General features: G+C 31.8%; 2 protein-coding genes across 3 annotated transcripts in view; one reads left to right on the top strand and one right to left on the bottom strand.

Moving 5' to 3' along the window:
• The window catches only part of LRRN3 (leucine rich repeat neuronal 3), a 34,772-nt gene extending 21,558 nt beyond the window's left edge, over positions 1-13,214 (top strand). The window contains exon 2 of the mRNA XM_081285016.1: positions 10,316-13,214. Within this exon, the coding sequence (XP_081141142.1) occupies positions 10,674-12,800 (2,127 nt within the window). The 5' untranslated portion in view covers positions 10,316-10,673 and the 3' untranslated portion in view covers positions 12,801-13,214. The remainder of the gene's footprint in view (positions 1-10,315) is intronic.
• Positions 1-19,767, bottom strand: part of IMMP2L (inner mitochondrial membrane peptidase subunit 2) — an 883,542-nt gene that overhangs the window by 447,220 nt on the left and 416,555 nt on the right. The gene's annotated exons all lie outside the window — the stretch shown is intronic.

Raw genomic sequence — 19,767 nt, 5'->3', positions numbered from 1 at the left:
TGCATTGAAAGAAATTCTTTGACCATAGGAGCACATTTTATTTAACCTCCTTTCAAAATGTGTTTTATTGTCCCCATCCTTAGTAAAAACACTTTTATTCTGCGTTGTTTAATAGCAATATGAAAAAAATATTTCACTATATGTAGAACAGAAGCTGAATTATCCAGTGAAAATCTACTCTGCTCGAGTCAGAGAAAATTTTCTATTGAACTATGACTGAGAGATCTCTGTAATCATACTGTAACTAAAATATGCTTCATTCTCAATCTGTAATGCATCAATGGACTCTAGTCCCAAGCCTATACCTTCCCTTCTTTATGTATCAATGGCCCTGTGTGTCAAACCAAGATAATATTAGAGTTCAGATATGAGGAAAAGTTTTGTGCTATCACCCCTTTTATGATGGCTTGACTCTATTTCAAAATTCATCTCTTCTGAAACTAATATAAAAGTATTTACTTGTGGCAATCAAAACAGAGTTTGTTTGTTTGTTTTTGTTTTATTTTGCTTTGGTGTATATGATGATTATGTACAAGATCCTAGGGAAAACATTTCTTACAAGATCATAAATCAGAAGGCAAGTTTCTTTCAGTGTCCATAGAATCAACACAAGCTAGAATAACTACTTGTTTGCATTTTTTTTTTGTTTTGGTTTTTGAAATGATATGAGGGCAATAGCCAATATTCAGGTGACTCAAAGGATAGAAACTTCAAAGACTTGGGCTATTTGGCTATCTTCCAATGAGGAAGAAAATTATTTAAATATCCCTTGATAATCACACCCAAATGCTTTCATCTAAAATATAGGATACCTGAAAATAGGTCTACACAAGATACACCTTTCTAGACATCATACTGCAAGGCATGACATGAGTCTTGTCACACAATCTAGGAAAAGTCCCAGAGAAATGTTCTTTAAATCTGGCTAGCAATTCCTTTGAGATAAAATAAGAGCTCCCTTTATAAATAATCTCACTGCATTGGTTTCTCAAATAAACTGGAACTGAATGATAAGAATGAGGTTTTAGAGACCAAAAATGTCAAAGAAATAAGGAAAATATATTTGTGGACACTTTTTCTTAACTTATGAAAATTTTAAAATGTAAATTGATACATAACTAAATTGGTCACCCACAACATCTGTGGATAAGAATAAAAATTGGAAAACATGAGAAACTTCAGTTCTTATTAAATTTAGTAAATAGCATTCAGGATTTTCTGAGCAGAACCAAAGTATCTCAGTATATACATGTGCATGCACACATATATACAATTTGTATCAGGAAACTATTATTTTTCTTACAAATGTATATACATTGTTCCTGACTACAAGTAAAAAATTACAAATTTTGCATGAATTTGTATAGGTCTGAAAAATTCTTTTATAGACTACTTCTAATCCTAACACTCTGTATTAAGGCTACAGTTTAACAAACAGGTAAAACATGAATAAATATGATGAAAACCCAAAATTAACATGAATGTCCTTGTACACCCTGTCAGTATTTATTCAAGTACACAAATATCTATGCTTCAGTTAGAACCCAAACCAAGTTTTCTATCACTGTATTCCCTAATTTGGAAATAATGATGATTATACATCAATCTAAGATGAACCAATTTTAAGGATAATGCATAAGTGAACATATTTCCCTAGAGAGGGCTATACTTGGGACTATACAAATGTTGAATAACAAGATAATGAGAAAAGGAAGACCCCTCCCCCACAAAAAGCAAATCCAGCAATTAAAATCCATTTGCTCTCAAACAATATTAAATGAACTACTATTATGCCATACACTAAATTAGAATTCCCCAATGTAAGGAATGATGCTCACAAAAGAGATACAAACATAAAGACAGAAGTTATGGCTTAGTAATATAATTTGTTTTGCTAATCATATACAAAAATCAACTTCATATATAATGCTATTAATGAAGTGCTCAGTTGAGCAAAAACTATAATTAAAAACAAATATAAATCAAAAGTCTTTTTGTAATGAGAAATGACAGTATCATGACAAGCTGATCATTTATGAATAATCACTACACCAACATGAAACTCTCCTGAGACTCAGATTTTATTCCCCATTCTCTAAAGCCTGCTCTAAAAGCAGACATGTTTCTAATGGCAGCTTCATAAGAAATTTCTTGAATTTCATAGAGCACCCAACCAAACTGGAAAAACAGTGAAAATTTACTGTTTTTTTTTTTAACAATTAAGACTCAGATAACAATGTGATCTGAATAACTAGTGTAGCAAAACTAGACCTAGAAAACAGATTTTATTATTCTACTGCTTCCCACAACACCCAACCACCTTTTAAATTCCATTGCAGTAAAACTTTAGCAAGAGAGAAGCACTCAACAATGACGAAAGCAACAACAAATGCAGTGCATCTGTCCAGTTTCAGGAAACACCATTCTGAAAAGACCAGAAGATGAATGGTGCTACTCCAATACCAAGTTGAGAGGGAGTAGAGCACAGTGTTAAGGCAGAGTTTTGGAGACAAAATGAAAGAATTTGAATCCATTTCCATATTTAGATCAAGGTTTCTAATGCAAAAAATTTCTCTCAAGTGGCTAGTTTACATAGTAGTAAATGAAATGAGAGAGTAGACATAAACTTAAAATTAAACGGAATAATGGCACATAATTAATTTTATAACCTTTAAATGCCAAATAACAACTAAAATTCACTGACGTTAATTTGTTAATGGTATAGGTCTAGAGTATTGAGTATAAATTTTTTATCAACTATAGAATAAAAGGTTAAAATTAGGTTTGTGGGCTTAACCCCAGCTGATTTTTAGGCTCCTTTTAAAAAATCTTTTACATTCACAGAATAATATCATACATCATATAAATTTAAAATATGAAAGAATCTTAAAGATCTTATATAAATCAAAAGTCTTTTCATAATGAGAAATGACAGTATTATAACAAACTGATAATTTATAAATATATAGAAATCACTACACCAACATGAAACTCCTGGGACTCAGATTTTATTGTCAGATTTATTTTATAACCTTGTTCCTAAATTTTAAAGATAATTAATTTAAGGCACAGGGAAGAGTGGTATCCTGTTCACAATTACAAAAACACCTCATAAGTCTGGCCAGTCTTTCTTAACACAAAGTAAATGTTTGTAACCTATGCCAATTTCTTATTAACAGGTCAGGAGAAGTTTTATCAAGCCACTCTAAACATTCACTTGAAAGCTAACATACATAGTCAAATAATTAGGTTTGAGAAACACAAAAATAAATATTTCTCAAGCAAACAAGAACAGTCTTTTATAGGGATATATTTAGTATAATTCAACAACACCTTTGGGATATGAAACCTTCAATTAGAATTGAAGAGAGACCAAATTTTACAACAAAGGAATATAAAACCAGATAATGGGAGAACAGAATTTAAGTTCTTTATACAAACGAACTTAGCTAGCAGTTCACTATAGAAGAAAAGGAAAAACTGAGTTTTTATGTAGCCATGGCAACTTTCAACCTTCACCAATTTTTTTAAACACGAGTCAAGTATCAAAATGTTGCTCTTTCTCAGGATTCTTTATATTATAATAATGAGGTACAAGGAAGAAGGCACATTTTGTTCTTAATCCTTACCATTGTAAAAATTCCTCTGAATGATGGTGGATTTTGAATGTTCTTACCCACATGTTTCCCCACTATACTCCAGCTGAATTTTTAAAAGCATCACAAAAGACCATTAAATATTCAGGCTGCTCCTGTTGGACACACAGATCAAAGCATTACCTTTCTTGTGTATCCACAGAACACCACATATACCTTTAATGTAAATCAAATCTATTGTGCAGTATTCTTCTTTGCTATTTACTCTTTAGACACCTGAGAGCTTGATGAGCAGTTATTTCACCCTATTTATGGCTACAAGAGCAGCTGCCAAAAGGTAGGTATTCAATCACTATTACATGAAGGATAAAACACAGATGAAAAAGCTTAAAGAATGAAGATCTCATTTCTGTGGGAAAGGTAGCTTTTTCCATAAAAGGCTACCTATATAATTATCTCAAGAAACAATTTGTATTTTTAGATTCTCAAATATAAAAATTACTTTAAAAAGAAATCTTAAGTTATGATGACTGTCTGCAGATATTAAAAATAAAAGATATAAAAATTCTTAAAACTGCTTTCTTTTAATGGACTAAATTGGGAGGCTACATGCTGTCAGTGTCCCATATTAAATGTTTTAGGCCTGTGGCTACTCTTCAGGCAAATTCTATGCAGGGGAGCCAATATGAGATATTAAATGTACTGTGAGAAAAACGGCAAAAGGACAAAATGACAAAGATATTAGGAAAATTCCAGTTTAAAGTGCTTTAATGTTAAAATTAAAATATATATATGGTCATAATCAACAAAAAATGCTTAATTGAACTGCAAAACTACGTTCTATCGATAAAAAAATCTAAAATTTTTCTTAAAAATCTTACAAAGTGGAAAAATCAGAAATGAAAACACAGTGACTAAGGTTGTAGGTCTTCCACAAATATTTATTGAACAATTGAATGGATGAATAAATGAAAGGGGGGATATATGGTATGCTCTAATAAAAAAAACTTTGAAATTATATCATTTAGTACTTGAAGGCAAATTTATATAATAAAATTTATCAAGATGTGAGTTTCCATTCCTGGTAACATTTCAATAACAGTGTCTTTCAAACTTTTAAAATATTTGACTATAATACATTTTACTTTAATATATGAAAGATGCTGTTATCTTAGAAGATACAGAAATGACCTTCTAATATAGCTTTATGTGAAAAAAACAAGTGAAAAGAATAGTAGTTAATTTTTTGTTAGTTCTGAGTCATAACACCTAAAAGTAGGACCATATGAATTCATTCTTACAAAATAAAGTCATTTAATAACAATGCATCTACTTTTGGCAACATTTATTTGCATATTGATAATTACCATATTTAAGGGAGGAAATCCCCAAACTATTTCAACTATATATTATACACTTTTTATTCATTTACACATCCATTCACAATAATATAATATCTAGTCCCTGTGCTAGGTGCCTTAGCATCTTCCTTAGCAAGAGTCCTAAAACTTTTAAAACTCAAATTGAAACATTATTTTATTTTAAAGTGTAATTTCTTCACTCTTACTTCAATAGAAAAATTTCCTTGATAATTGATAGGAGTAGGGTAATTATGTAAGTATATCAAATAATTCTCTAATACAACTTTTTTGAGCTTGAAAGCATTTTCCACCTTAGATTCAATGTGTTCAAGAAAAGGAAAAACATTACAAGGAAGAGAAGGAAGATGAGAGAAAGGGAAGAGAAAAATAGAATCAGGGAATTTAAATTATGAAAAATGATTAAAATGGTCAATTTATTTTAAGACATAATTAGTTTGTGATTTTTAAAATTTTTATACAGATGTGTATAAAAAAGAAACGAAAATCTCTTTTAAAATTAATACCATTATTATGATTATTATCTAGCCGGAATCCCCAAAAGGCCAACAGCTGAAACCATTTTCTCAGTAGTACAACATGATTCTAAGGAACAGCTTTGCTTTTAAACTGGTGTCTGTAAAGTGAATCATTTTCTGTTTTGCCAATGGACACTTTGCAGTATAATTGTGACATTTATACTTTTCTAAAAAAATCTGAGGGTGTATCTTTTTTATCCTCATTTGTATTGACTGTGTTTATTTTCAGATTCTTAAAAATACTTTAAACCTATTTTAATCACTATTTCATATGTTATCACTCAGTACAAATGATATAAAGACATTTTTAAGTTATCAATTGGTAAACCTTTGTCTAATGACTTGTACTCTGGAGATATGGAGCTAAGTGCTTATCAACCAACTAACTGTATTGATATTATCAAATCAATTGTGTGTTGAACACCACCCAAATAATAATAATAACCTTATGATCTAGCAAGAATAATAATCTAATAATCAAATGTTTAGTAAAGGAATAAACTAGCAATTTATAATAATAATTTAATTATCTAATGTACATTATTAACCCAATCAGGACTTACTAAACTCATGGTTAGTAAGGGAATAGAGAAATATAACACAAATGATTAAGCAACAAGTGTGTGGTGAACAAGAAGATACTCCGGAAAAGCTTCCCAACAAAAGGTTTCTGTGATTTAGATTATACCAATGACGAAGAAACTCAAGAGGTCTAGTTCCTATAGATATTTGGCTTAGAAAAACAGATATGCAGGCTGTAATTTTCTTATTAATCTTTTTTAGTTGTAGGTGGATACCTTTATTTTATTTACTTACATGCAGTGCTGAAGATGGAACCCCATGCCTCACATGTGCTAGGCGAGCGCTCTACCACTGAGCCACAACCCCAGCCCAGCTGTCATTTTTAATGACTGTGATAATTAAGAATTCTAACCTGGCATCTCTGTCTCTGATTGTGTATTATTAAAGTAAACTGAATCCTCAAGTAAACTGAAGATTCATAATTTATGTTTCCAAGTATATTTTTCAAAATGGAGCAAAAGCATTGGACAAGTAGATTCAGAAATGTGTGTTTTCTAAGTCACATTCTCATTGTAATGAATGGGCACTTTGGTTTTGTAAACTGGTCCCTTGTGATTTTGACTCATGTGCATACCCTAGTCATTACTAGTGGATTGATAAAATTAATTTTCTCAATTCAAAAATCTGAAGACCAAGGTAATGCCAACTCTTCTTAAGAGGTAAAATAATAACCCTATCAGTCAAAATGATCTCATTTCTATATATTTATGCAATGTAGCTGTCTAGAAAATGGTGAGGGCCTAAGAAGATATCTTTTATCAGCTGTGTGATTTCAGGTATATGAGATTACAATAATGTAAGATCTCAATATCCTTACATTAAGGCTGGGAGTGTAGCTCAGTGGTAGAATGCTGGGCTTGCATATGCAAAGCCATGGTTGTAATCCCCTGCTCTGCCACAATAAAAATCAATACCTTCACATTAAAAAATGAGTATTAAAGTATCTAACTAACCTATTTCACAAGGCCATTGTTAATATAAAAATAACAAATGGGCTTTGAAAACTATAAAGCATTAAGTGATTATTATTATTATTATTATTGCTTTAGTGTCCTGCAAATAATCCATATCAAATAGTCTATTAGTGAAAGCATCATGATAATTTCCACAGTCATAAGGAAAAGTAAATACTACAATGAAGACAGGTTAAACTTCTATATTCTCTACTCTGTTTCCCATGTTGACAATTTCTTCCTATAGACAGAGATAAATACAATTTGAGTTTGTTCACCACCATAAGAAATCTTGTTTTCTACATTGCCAGGATTAATCAAGTTCAAATCATAGTTATTTGTAGTATAGGGCTTCATAAATAATGAAATGGAGTCAGGAAAGTTTTTCTAATTAAATATATATATAAAATTAGAAATATGTGTATAATATACATATGTGTATGTGTATATATATATATATATATATATATATATATGTGTGTGTGTGTGTGTGTATATATATTTTTTTTTTCAATTTTCGCTCACCAGAATAATTTCTAAATAAAAGGTAGCATTTTTAGGTTAACATTGCCTCCAAAAGAATGCTTCACATTTAATATTTCCAATCTTCTGGTTAATTTAAAGGAGAATATAAGTTCCTCATTACTGGAGACAATAAAACCAATTAATTGGTATACTAGGTGTACTAGGCCCATGGGACCACTGCAGAGTGGAGAGTGGGTAGCTAAGTACAACTAGAGGTAGAGGTTATGTGGAAGATAGTCTTACCAGAATAGAGATTATTGAAATGAGGTTGGAAAAAACAGTAGCAATTAATTTAAAGGAAGAGGCATAGCAGGTAGCCAGAATATGGAGAAGCATCAATTGCTCTACCAATAAAAAGGAGGCTGAAGGTAGGAAAATGGCAGAAGATGAGGATACGTATGGAGAAGACCCATAGGCTAAACAAGATTATCAGGAATCTTCAGTAAAAAATGCACAGTGTTACATTCTACCCTCAACGGGCTTAGAACCTAGTTAAGACAGAAGTAATAGCTAGAATGAACATTCAGTTAAAAAAAAAAGGAATTTTAGGTCAGTAATCAGATGAAGTAATAAAGAAAATAGCAAAGATATTGTAGTAGTTATCTAAATCTTCTGACTCCGTTTTTAGATAAAAAAATCACATTTCTGAAAATAAAGAGCAAGAAGCAAATTAGGTGTGACTTTGAGCTATAAATGATTCATGATTTTGAGGAACAATGTCTTTTTCTTTTAACGAGAGAGAGAGAGAGAGAGAGAGAGAGAGAGATTCTCTCTCCATAATGACCACATCTCCAAGTATATTTAAGTCTGTCATTGAAGCACCCACCTTATCATAAACTTAGGCAACAATGCTGTCAAAACTATCATTATTGGGGAGAGCTTGAAAAAGGAACAGTAGTAGAGGGCTATGGCTATTATTGCTAAAAGGCAACAAGCCCCAGAAGGAAGAAACTAGTTACATCAATGCTCTTCTGCATACTTGACAGGTGAGCTCAGCAGCAGTTCAACGGAATTGAGTGTACACCAAAAAGTAGCATGGTATTTTAAAACATCCCTTGTATCAGTCTGCAATGTGGTTCTGGAATTGTTTATTTCTCGGTGATAAAGACACTGATATCCATTTAAAAAAAGTAAGTGTGTCATGCTGAAGTAATAAGGTTTATTGTTTGTGATTAATGGAATGTAAAAGGGATAAATAAAGCAACCAAACATTAACATGAACTCCAGTTGTGAATAATTATATACAGGTCTACCCATAATAAGTCATGATTAATATCATCCAAACATTGCCAAGTTTGAGTCACTTTTTATTAGTTTATTAGAGATATGTCAAAATAAACCATGATATTATGTGCAAGTATACAATCATAGAATACTATTTGCTTCAATTCAGTACCCAGTACTTCCCCTTTCCCCATCTTCCTCCCTCCGTTTCCTTTCATCTGGTCTACTGATCTTTCTTCTATTTATTTATATATTTTTTCAATTAGTGAAATTCACTGTGGTTTATTAAGATGTGTACATAAGAAAGTTTGGTTAGCTTCATTCCACTGTTCTTCCTTTTTCCCAACCTCTTCCTCCTCCCTCTTATCTCCTTCCTCAACTCCACTGATCTCTCTTCTATTTTCATGAGAGTCCTCTTCTATTATTTCCCCTCCTAATTTTGGTATACCTACATATGAGAGAAAACATTTGACCCTTAACTTTCTGGGTCTGGCTTAATTCACTTAGCATGATATTTTTCAGTTCCATCAATTTACCTGAAAATGCCATGATTTCATTTTTCTTTATGACTGAGAAAAACTCCATTTGTACAAATAGCACATTTTTTTATCCATTCATCTCTTGATGGGCACCTAGACTGGTTCTACATCTTAGCTATTGTGAATGTTTAGCTATTAACATTGATGTGCCTGCATCCTTATAGCATGCCGATTTTAGATCTTATATACCAAAGAGTAGGATACTTCGGTCATATGGTATTTCTATTCCTATTATTTTTTAGGAATTTCCATACTGCTTTCCAGAGTGGTTGTACTAATTTGCAGTCCCACCAACAATGTATGAGCGTATGCTTTTTCCTATATCGTGTCTCTTTATGCAAAGGAGACTATAGAGAGGGGCATGAATGAAAATGAGAATTCCACCTCAATACCACTTCTTCTGTTTCATATAACAATCATTTTATAATTATGTCTCCAAATACTATCTCCTCTGGGCCTAAGAAACCACAGTCTAACTCATTTGATTGTAATAGAACAATATTATTTCCTAAGAAGGACAAAAGAGACAACATCATTGAAAGATCGTCCTTCCCCCATTATTAAATGTTAGAGGGGCTGGGGATGTGGCTCAAGCAGTAGCGCGCTCGCCTGGCATGCGTGCAGCCCGGGTTGGATCCTCAGCACCACATACCAACAAAGATGTTGTGTCCGCCGAGAACTAAAAAATAAATATTAAAAAAAAATGGTAGAGGGAATAAAAAATATAATGAATAAAACTTAGGGTATAAACAAGACTTGATGTAACAGGAAAATCCTGGAAGAACATTTATTAAATTTAATGATGCTTCAGCCTTCTAAAGATTAAATCTCTGAGCCTATCCGATGTCTAGGCCAAACCTGAGGGTTAGTTATAACAACAATCCAGTCAAAACTTACTGAAGGAACTATTTATATATGAAATAATTAGTTAATGGATATTATGTTTTTTCTTTGTACTAATTATTTTTCTTTTTTTCTTTTATTCTTTATTGTATTTAGCATAATGCTGCTATTCCTGCAAGTACTGACCAAGCATGGGATTTGAATAGTATACTCTTAAATAAATGAATTGCTCAATTTCCTGTGACCATCTATACATACTCCATCTTCAAAAAGTTCATCAATATTATATCATTAAGGAAATAGTGACCTTCTTTTCTCCAATATGTATGACGTTTTTGGACAAAGCAATTGCGGTACTCACACTTCTTTCCATGAAGAAAAACTCTACAGTTCTATGGAATTCATCATTTGACAAATGCAAGTATTCCCCTTATCAATCAGCTATTATTAAACTTACAAGTAGTGACTGTGGAATCCTTAAGGGCCCATTAAATTTCTGAAGAAGAAAGTTAAGATGAAGGACATGCCACTCCAAATTCATGTGCTACTTGGCCTAGCTATTACTATACTAGTACAAGCTGTAGATAAAAAATTGGATTGCCCACAGTTATGTACATGTGAAATCAGGCCTTGGTTTACACCCAGATCCATTTATATGGAGGCATCTACAGTGGATTGTAATGATTTAGGTCTTTTAAGTTTCCCAGCCAGATTGCCTGCTGACACACAGATTCTGCTCCTACAGACTAACAATATTGCAAAAATTGAATATTCCATAGACTTTCCAGTAAACCTTACTGGCCTGGATTTATCGCAAAACAATTTATCTTCAGTCACTAATATTAATGTAAAGAAGATGCATCAGCTCCTTTCTGTGTACCTAGAAGAAAACAAACTTACTGAGCTGCCTGAAAAATGTCTGTCTGGACTGAGTAACTTACAAGAACTCTATATTAATCACAACTTGCTTTCTACAATTTCACCTGGAGCTTTTATTGGCCTACATAATCTTCTTCGACTTCATCTCAATTCAAATAGACTGCAGATGATCAACAGTAAGTGGTTCGATGCTCTTCCAAATCTAGAGATTCTGATGATTGGAGAAAATCCAATCATCAGAATCAAAGACATGAACTTTAAGCCTCTTATCAATCTTCGCAGTCTGGTTATAGCTGGTATAAACCTCACGGAAATACCAGATAATGCCTTGGTTGGACTTGAAAACTTAGAAAGCATCTCTTTTTATGACAACAGGCTTATCAAAGTGCCCCATGTTGCTCTTCAAAAAGTTGTAAACCTCAAATTTTTGGATTTAAACAAAAATCCTATTAATAGAATACGAAGAGGTGATTTTAGCAATATGCTACACTTAAAAGAGTTGGGGATAAATAATATGCCTGAGCTGATTTCCATCGACAGTCTTGCTGTGGATAACTTGCCGGATTTAAGAAAAATAGAAGCTACTAACAACCCCAGATTGTCTTACATTCACCCTAATGCATTTTTCAGACTCCCCAAGCTGGAATCACTCATGTTGAACAGCAATGCCCTCAGTGCCCTATACCATGGTACCATTGAGTCTCTGCCAAACCTCAAGGAAATCAGCATACACAGCAATCCAATCAGGTGTGACTGTGTCATCCGTTGGATTAATATGAACAAAACCAACATTCGATTTATGGAGCCAGATGCACTGTTTTGTGTGGACCCACCTGAATTCCAAGGCCAGAATGTTCGACAAGTGCATTTCAGGGATATGATGGAAATTTGCCTCCCTCTTATAGCTCCTGAGAGCTTTCCTTCTAATTTGGATGTAGAAGCTAATAGCTATGTCTCCCTTCACTGTAGAGCAACAGCAGAGCCACAGCCTGAAATCTACTGGATAACACCTTCTGGTCAAAAACTATTACCTAATACTCTGACAGATAAGTTCTATGTTCATTCTGAAGGCACACTAGATATAAGTGGCATAACCCCCAAAGAAGGGGGTTTATATACTTGTATAGCAACTAACCTAGTTGGTGCTGACTTAAAGTCTATTATGATAAAAGTGGATGGTTCTTTTCCCCAAGATAACAATGGATCTTTGAATATCAAAATAAGAGATATTCAGGCCAATTCAGTTCTGGTATCTTGGAAAGCAAGTTCAAAAATTCTCAAATCCAGTGTTAAGTGGACTGCCTTTGTCAAGACTGAAAATTCTCACGCTGCCCAAAGTGCTCGAATACCATCTGATGTCAAGGTATATAATCTTACGCATCTGAACCCATCCACTGAGTACAAAATTTGTATTGATATCCCCACAATATATCAGAAAAACAGAAAACAATGTATAAATGTCACCACAAAAGGTGTGGACCAAGGTCGAAAAGAGTATGAAAAGAGTAACACCACAATGTTTATGGCCTGTCTTGGGGGCCTTTTAGGGATTATTGGTGTACTATGTCTTTTCAGCTGCCTCTCTCAAGAAATAAACTGTGATGATAAACATAGCCATGTAAGGAATTACTTACACAAACCAACCTTTGCATTCAGTGAGCTTTATCCTCCTCTGATAAACCTCTGGGAAGCAGGTAAAGAGAAAAGTACAAACTTAGAAGTGAAAGCAACAGTCATAGGTGTGCCAACAAATATGTCATAAAAACAACCAACTCAACTAACTTCAAAGAAAAGCTCAAAACTCTAGTTGAATTAAAAAACAGGCAGAGAAACCTAACTTTCTACAAAGAAGGTTAAGCTTCACCAATGCTGCTCATGACCAATGGAAAGATGTACAAGTTCAGCATTTTAATTAACTGGCTTCAAGGGTACTGTGGCAACCAAATAAATAATTCCATTTTCTAGAAACTTTCATGTAACTTTTATGTCTGGACGACAATTAAAGTGGACAAAAACATTTCTGTATTTTTTTTTAAGTATATAAGAGTAGTTGAACTGAGCAATACCTCCTCCTGTGTTGTATTACACATATTAGCCACGAGTTTTTGCAGTGACCAGATAAACTTGAATTGACACGTGGTGTAATAAAAAAGGACAAATTATGTAGAGTAGACACAGTGACTATGTGGACCTCTTTTATAAGGAAAAATACATTTTGGATTAAAATCAATTGCTTTTGTCTTGTTTTTGTTTCTAAATAAAGAATAATTTCTGGAAAATATCAGCTGATCAGATATCATTTAAATGACCACTTTTTCAAAAGTGTTTTTTTATAATGAAATTTTGAATGTTAAGTATAAGACACTTTATTGAGTTATGTAACTACATTTATATAGTGCACAAAAATGGATTTTAGAAAGCATTTTATCACTATTAAAAGGCAATGATAATATTGTATTTAATACTTTAATTATTGACTGGAACAAATCCTCCAGGAAATTATATATTCACTTAAAGATTTTTCTTAACACGTAGCACTTGGAGGGGATTTAATTATTAGATTTGGATAATGTAAATCTAATACCTCAGTGGCTGAAAGCGTTATTTCAATTTTATTGATAGTAGCTCAGCTTTAGGCTGCTTGCTTTGCAGAAGATATTGCCAAATTTCAGGAGGGCTTATGATATAAATGTAATTTTCAGATCTCTGTGATTTTAAACACTTAAAAAGCTTCACTGAAATCCAAATAATTCATTATGTTGCACACATAGCAAGAAAACAATATATCCAATTTTAAGAGTATGATTTTAGAATTTCACTATGAAATATAATAGATTAGTAGTAAAAGTTTGACAGGTTCAAATTCATAAAATTCTACCTTTTATCAATTTCACCTTAACAAAAATAGCATAAGTCAGATAGCTGCAGTTTATTAAAAATTTAAGAAAACTTTCAGTAAGAAAAAAATTGTGAAATTATTTAGAGTAAAATTAAAACTACAATGCAGTCCTCTAAGTTTATATTTAAAGTACTAAAAACCAGCTTACAAAATTGAAAATCAGTGAAGTGTCAAGACCATTGCTAGTTATTTAAATATCTTTTATAAGTAATGTAAGAATTTTACTTCAAAAAAAAACCCAACTAAGATCATTGGGATTTTTAGTCATTTTTACAAACAAAAACTCAGAGTCTTGCAAATTAAACATATTTTTGTACAAGGAAAACAGCCTAAAATATTGTTTCAAAATTTAAAATAATAAGCCATAGTTTTTATAGGCAAATTGCTTATCGTAACATAGCCACATAGCTTCCATGTCTATTGCTGTTGTGTTTGTTCATAATCAAGTGTCTAACTTCTCACAGTAGCTTGATGCTTATTATCAACATGTCATTGCTATGTAAACATTTTCAGCACTGCAATAATATCAATTTATTTATTAATATTAGACATTTCTTTTGTGATAGCATTGATAATTTCAAATTAAATTCTAAACTACTTTTGACAGCGTGAAAGGTAATTGTTATAAACTCTTTAAAACAAAAGAACAAACTGTGTTAATTTTAACACAACTAAAATATGGAACTTACTAATTCAATGTGTTCCCCAAACACAAATTTTACAATCTGATGAATCACTATCACACAGAGGCTGACATTAGAATTTATCAGCAAGACATGCTCATACATCACGAGAGGTTTCAATACTGTGGACAGAGCTTTTTGGAGCTCAGCTATTTGTCAAAGATATAGAAGCTGAAATAGGACCTATTAGGATGCAAGTATTGTATAGGTCAGCAAGAATCTGACCTGGTAACTTGTATATTACTTTTAAGTCTATCTGCATGAAGATCCATCACAAATATATCATAGAACTGAGAATGCATTTTGAGTTACATATTTCCTTTGAAACTTATGAAAAGCCTTAAGAAGAGACATCTAGTAGTAAGTACTGAAATTAAGTATTTTTGTTACAACCAAATAAATACAGATGCTCAAAGCAAATCATGATCCTATTTATTGACTTAATTTTAATCTAAAATACAGTAAGAAAAAAGGTATTTGCTTCAATGTTGACAATAATATTTCATACTCCCAAAGTTATGTCCTTCAACTTCACATAAAATTAATTAGCACTTGTCAAATTTTTCAAAGCATATAACTTATAGTTGTGTTTCACCAGGCAAATGAACCTGTTGCAACAGAGAAGTTTACCTATTGCAATCTACACTCTAAAGTTTATACCCTATGAATGCCAATCCATTGGTTTACCTTGAATGGAGGAAAGCAAAAAATGATTTTAAAAGAATTACATATTTTCTAATTCATACTACAAAAATCAAAATTTTCTGAAATAAGTATGCCCAGTTCAATGCAAACATAGTCATGTGCTGCATAACAAAGTTCTAATCATCAATAGTAGGTTTATATGAAAGTGGCCTCAAAAGATTGTAAAGAAGCTGAAAATTTCCTATTGCCTACTGATCACTTGGCTCTCCTAACATCAATATCACAAAGCATCATTTATTTGATAATGGTGATATAAACAAATTTAATACACTTTCAGGTGTATTAAAGTAAAGCATATACAATTATGTATAGTATATAATATTGATAATTAGTGACTAAGTTGCTGGTTTACATATTATACTATACTTTCATCATTATTGTAGAGTGTGCTCCTTCAGCTTATTTTTTTAAAAGTGCACTATAAAACACTATGCCATGTTATGCTGGCAGTACCTGCATATGTCTCATGTTGATTATGCCTGTTGATTACATCAAGAAGCCACTTGACTGATTCACTATACCATCTAGGTTTGAATAAGTACACTTTATTATGTTCACACAGTGACAAAATAAACTGACCATACATTTATCAGAATGTAACTCATCATTAAGCAATGTGCCATTGTATATAAAAAACTGTGAAAAAAATATGAAACTGTCAGCAAAGTCAACCAGTAGCATGACATTATTTTTCAAAGGAAGAAATGAAATAGATTTTTGGTAACGTGTATCAGTCTTTTGATACCTATTTCAGTTCTTAAATTTTTATTCTATTTAAACAAAAAGTTTTTAGTCACAAATATCTATAGATAAGCATAAGCTGAAACTGATAACTACTTAGCTTATTCATTTATCTTTTGTTTATTTTCAGAAAATATTTATTATATGACTATGAATTACTGGGGGAAAAAGCCACAAACAACACAAATTCCTTGTTGTCTAGGGATTAATATTCTATAGACTTATATTCTCGTTTATTTTCTCAATGTTTTCAAAAATATGTATTGACTCTAATAATCAGTTAAAATCATATGGAGGAAAATTCAACTCAAAATTTAATGAGATGAAAATACTCAGAAATTTAGGATATTTTTCTTGGTCAAAAATGTAATATGTTGATATAGGAACATGGTTTAAATTTAGTATTGATTTTATTCACTATATCTATTAAAACTAGGCTAATACTCTCCTTAGACTGATTAAATCAAGAAGCCTATCTACATCTCATAAATTATTTCTAGGCACATAAGCATGGATAACTGTTATATTTTCCCTATTTTAAACTCATAGAGTTTGGTGAACCAAGAAAATGAAAGTTATATTCAAGAAGTTAATCTAGCAATGACAAAGCATTTATATATTTCACAAGGAGAATCATCTTACAATATCAATATTAATGGTTAAAAAAATCTTCCAATAACTGTAAAGGAAAACCTTCAAGTTTCATACAGTAGCCTGTTAGATAAAGCCATTTAGAATTAATATGTCAGACCCTTACAATGCAAACAATTAAAACAATAAAGTTGAAAAATAGGTATTTGCCAAAGAATGGGACAATTTTTATAAAATGTCTCTAAAAGCTATCATAAATATCAGGAAAAAATCTAACTGTATATGTCATAATTACAGAAACTTGGTCTTCATCCCAATGTTGACTTTCAGGAGGTCACTGAATAAAGTATACAAATTAAATTCTGAGACACAATTCCTTGATCCAATATCTTTTTTTTAATTTTCCAAGTTAAAGTACTGCAAATAAGTAAAAGTTTCTGTGAACAATATGGCTTCCACACATGTTTGCTGTTCCTAGGAATTCAAATGATTGTGTTGGGATAGTTAGAAAAAAAGGCTATAATGATCTTTTCTCTCATCCCTGCTTCTAAGCCCCATTTCTATAATATCACTGTGTCCTGATACATTGTTCACTAGGTCATTGCTTGAGAGAACTACAGCATTTTGCTGGCCGGAAACAGTCAAACCCAGAATCAAATGCTACAAACAGTATCATAGAATTCTGGAATAAAGAAAAAAATTGACTCCAATGTCAACAAAATAGTAGCTGTTTTTGCATGTTTATTTGAAAATGAAAGAGTATTTTAAGGGTAACTATGTCCTAACTTTATCTTATTCTTCTGAAGTAAGGGAAACATTAAAAAAATATCATTTTTGCACAAGAATAGGGCAAAAACCAGAATTAATGCTAATAAGTATAAATAATATATTCAGCCCTGAGAAGAATTATTAAAGAGAATTTTAAACAAGAATATTCCAACAAAATATAAATTATTTCTAATATCTAGCCAAATTCTTTCACTAATCATGTATGCAGAAGTGCCCATGTATTGAGGAGTAAGCATCAAGTTATTTTCAACTGAGAATATACATTATGAAATAAACACAATTCCTTTTTATTCTTACAGAAGAGACAAGCCCATAGAGCTTAAATTTACCTACTCTAAATCACTTTACTTATACCTCAGAGGAATCTTACTTGTCTTTGAAATAAGCCATGTGTTATACAGCAACTACGGAACTGAATACCTCATAAGAATCAATAGGACTTTTTCCTAAGAGCAACGGAGGTCTTCAAGTAAGTAATAAATTCAGAACAAATATCATGTATGATTTCAAATTTATTGTGGAGTGACCCAGAGTAACAAAGCACGGCAAAAAGAATTTTGGTTGACCTTAGTAAGATTTATAGAGGAATGAAGTATAATATATTTGGAGACATCATAGTACTTTGTGTGTTTATATTTACCTTTTCTAATTCTAATATATCTTCAAGAAACTAATAGCATTATGTGACCATTGTAAGGAAAATCCAGTTTCTCATTAAAACATATGGTTCAGTGTCTGAAGTTATTGATTCAAAATCCAATTGTGATATCCATTTGTAATGTTTACCAACCTCTGGAACAAATAATGGAGTAAGCTCAGGTCATAAACTGACCTTCCTAATCTTCTCATTGAGAGAAGAAGAGTGTAATAAAATAACCTCCCTCTTATCTGTGGTACCAGACTCAAGGCTGGTAAAGATAGAAACAGTTCTTAAACTATCAGAGATGCCATTAATAAAGCAATATAGCCAAATACAGCAAAACAGTTCTTCAAAAGAACACTATAAAAAGCTGAAATTCATTATGAGGACTGGGATTAAGGTCAGACGCCTCTGGTAAAGACCCCTTTAATCAATGATTGCAGGAAAGAATAAGCTCTTCAGAAAAGAATAAAATTCCTGTTTCCAAAATACGTTAAAATGCTTGGTTTCTTGACTGTTCTGCAGTGAGATAATCAATAAACCAACATTCTAATATATAAACTTTACATTAAATCACTTATTTTATCAGGGTTTTCAAATATATTTACCTATGAAATGTATGAATTTATATAATATCATAATATTATCAAACCCATTCAAACCCTGAGTGTAAAGGGAATTCCTTCTAAACATGGTAATGATATAGAAGATGCATAAAAATAGTAGGAAACAAAAAATTCATATTAACAAATATTTTGTCCATACAAATCAACAGAAATTCAGTAGAAAAATGAATTACATAAAATACAATCTTGAGCGATATGAAGAATCAGGTTTTCCCTCCAATGGATTATGTGTACCTCAATCCGGGCTCAGTCCTGAAGTGACAATGATATGTTTGAGACATTTTCCAGGCACATAAAAGGCATAGAATTTAGTAAATACATTATTAACATACCATATTTAAATAAATATGCATTCATATTTACTTGAGTAGCAAGAGTAAAAACTGGAAAAGAAGAAAGGAAAAAACAAAGGAAGGAAGGAAAAAAGAAAACATTTACTAAACACTGAATTCATGCCAGGCTAACAGTTTGCAGTGGTCTTAGGAAATCCATTCCTGGTTTTAAAAAGAAAAGGATATGAGAAAAATGAGCATTTTCCATGTTGTGTCAGTAAAACTGATAGACAGGTTTGTACACATCTCCCTCTCTTTCTCCTTTCCACCACCCACTCTCTCCACAAACACACATTGAATTGATTTACATACAAATACACAAATGTGTATGTTTACATATGCAACTATAATTCAATTTATTCAATCCTCATAAAATCCTCAAGTTCAGCATTAATATCTTACTTTACATCCCATTTTATATGTTAGTTTCAGTGAAGTTAAATGTTTTTCCCCAAAATAACAATAATGTAGAGCAGAAAAAACAAAAATGCAACACAATTAGAAATATTAACACTCAGATACTTTACAAGTATGTTACAACCCTCAAAAAGAATTAAGAGGTGATTTGGGAGGTGATGAACAATCCACCAATTACTAGTTTCATTAACTATTCCTATTATCGTCTAAATGTCCTAAATTCCTATCTCAGTTTTTCATCAGGAATTGGGGGTAAAAGGCTCCTCTTTGTCAACATCTAGTTACTACTTGCCAAAGACAAAGAAC

This window comes from Spermophilus citellus (assembly GCF_964194105.1).
Source record: "Spermophilus citellus genome assembly, chromosome: 3".
In the NCBI taxonomy this organism is placed as follows: Eukaryota; Metazoa; Chordata; class Mammalia; order Rodentia; family Sciuridae; genus Spermophilus; species Spermophilus citellus.
Note: the sequence above shows the minus strand (reverse complement) of the source record. Positions and strands in the feature narration are given on the sequence as shown.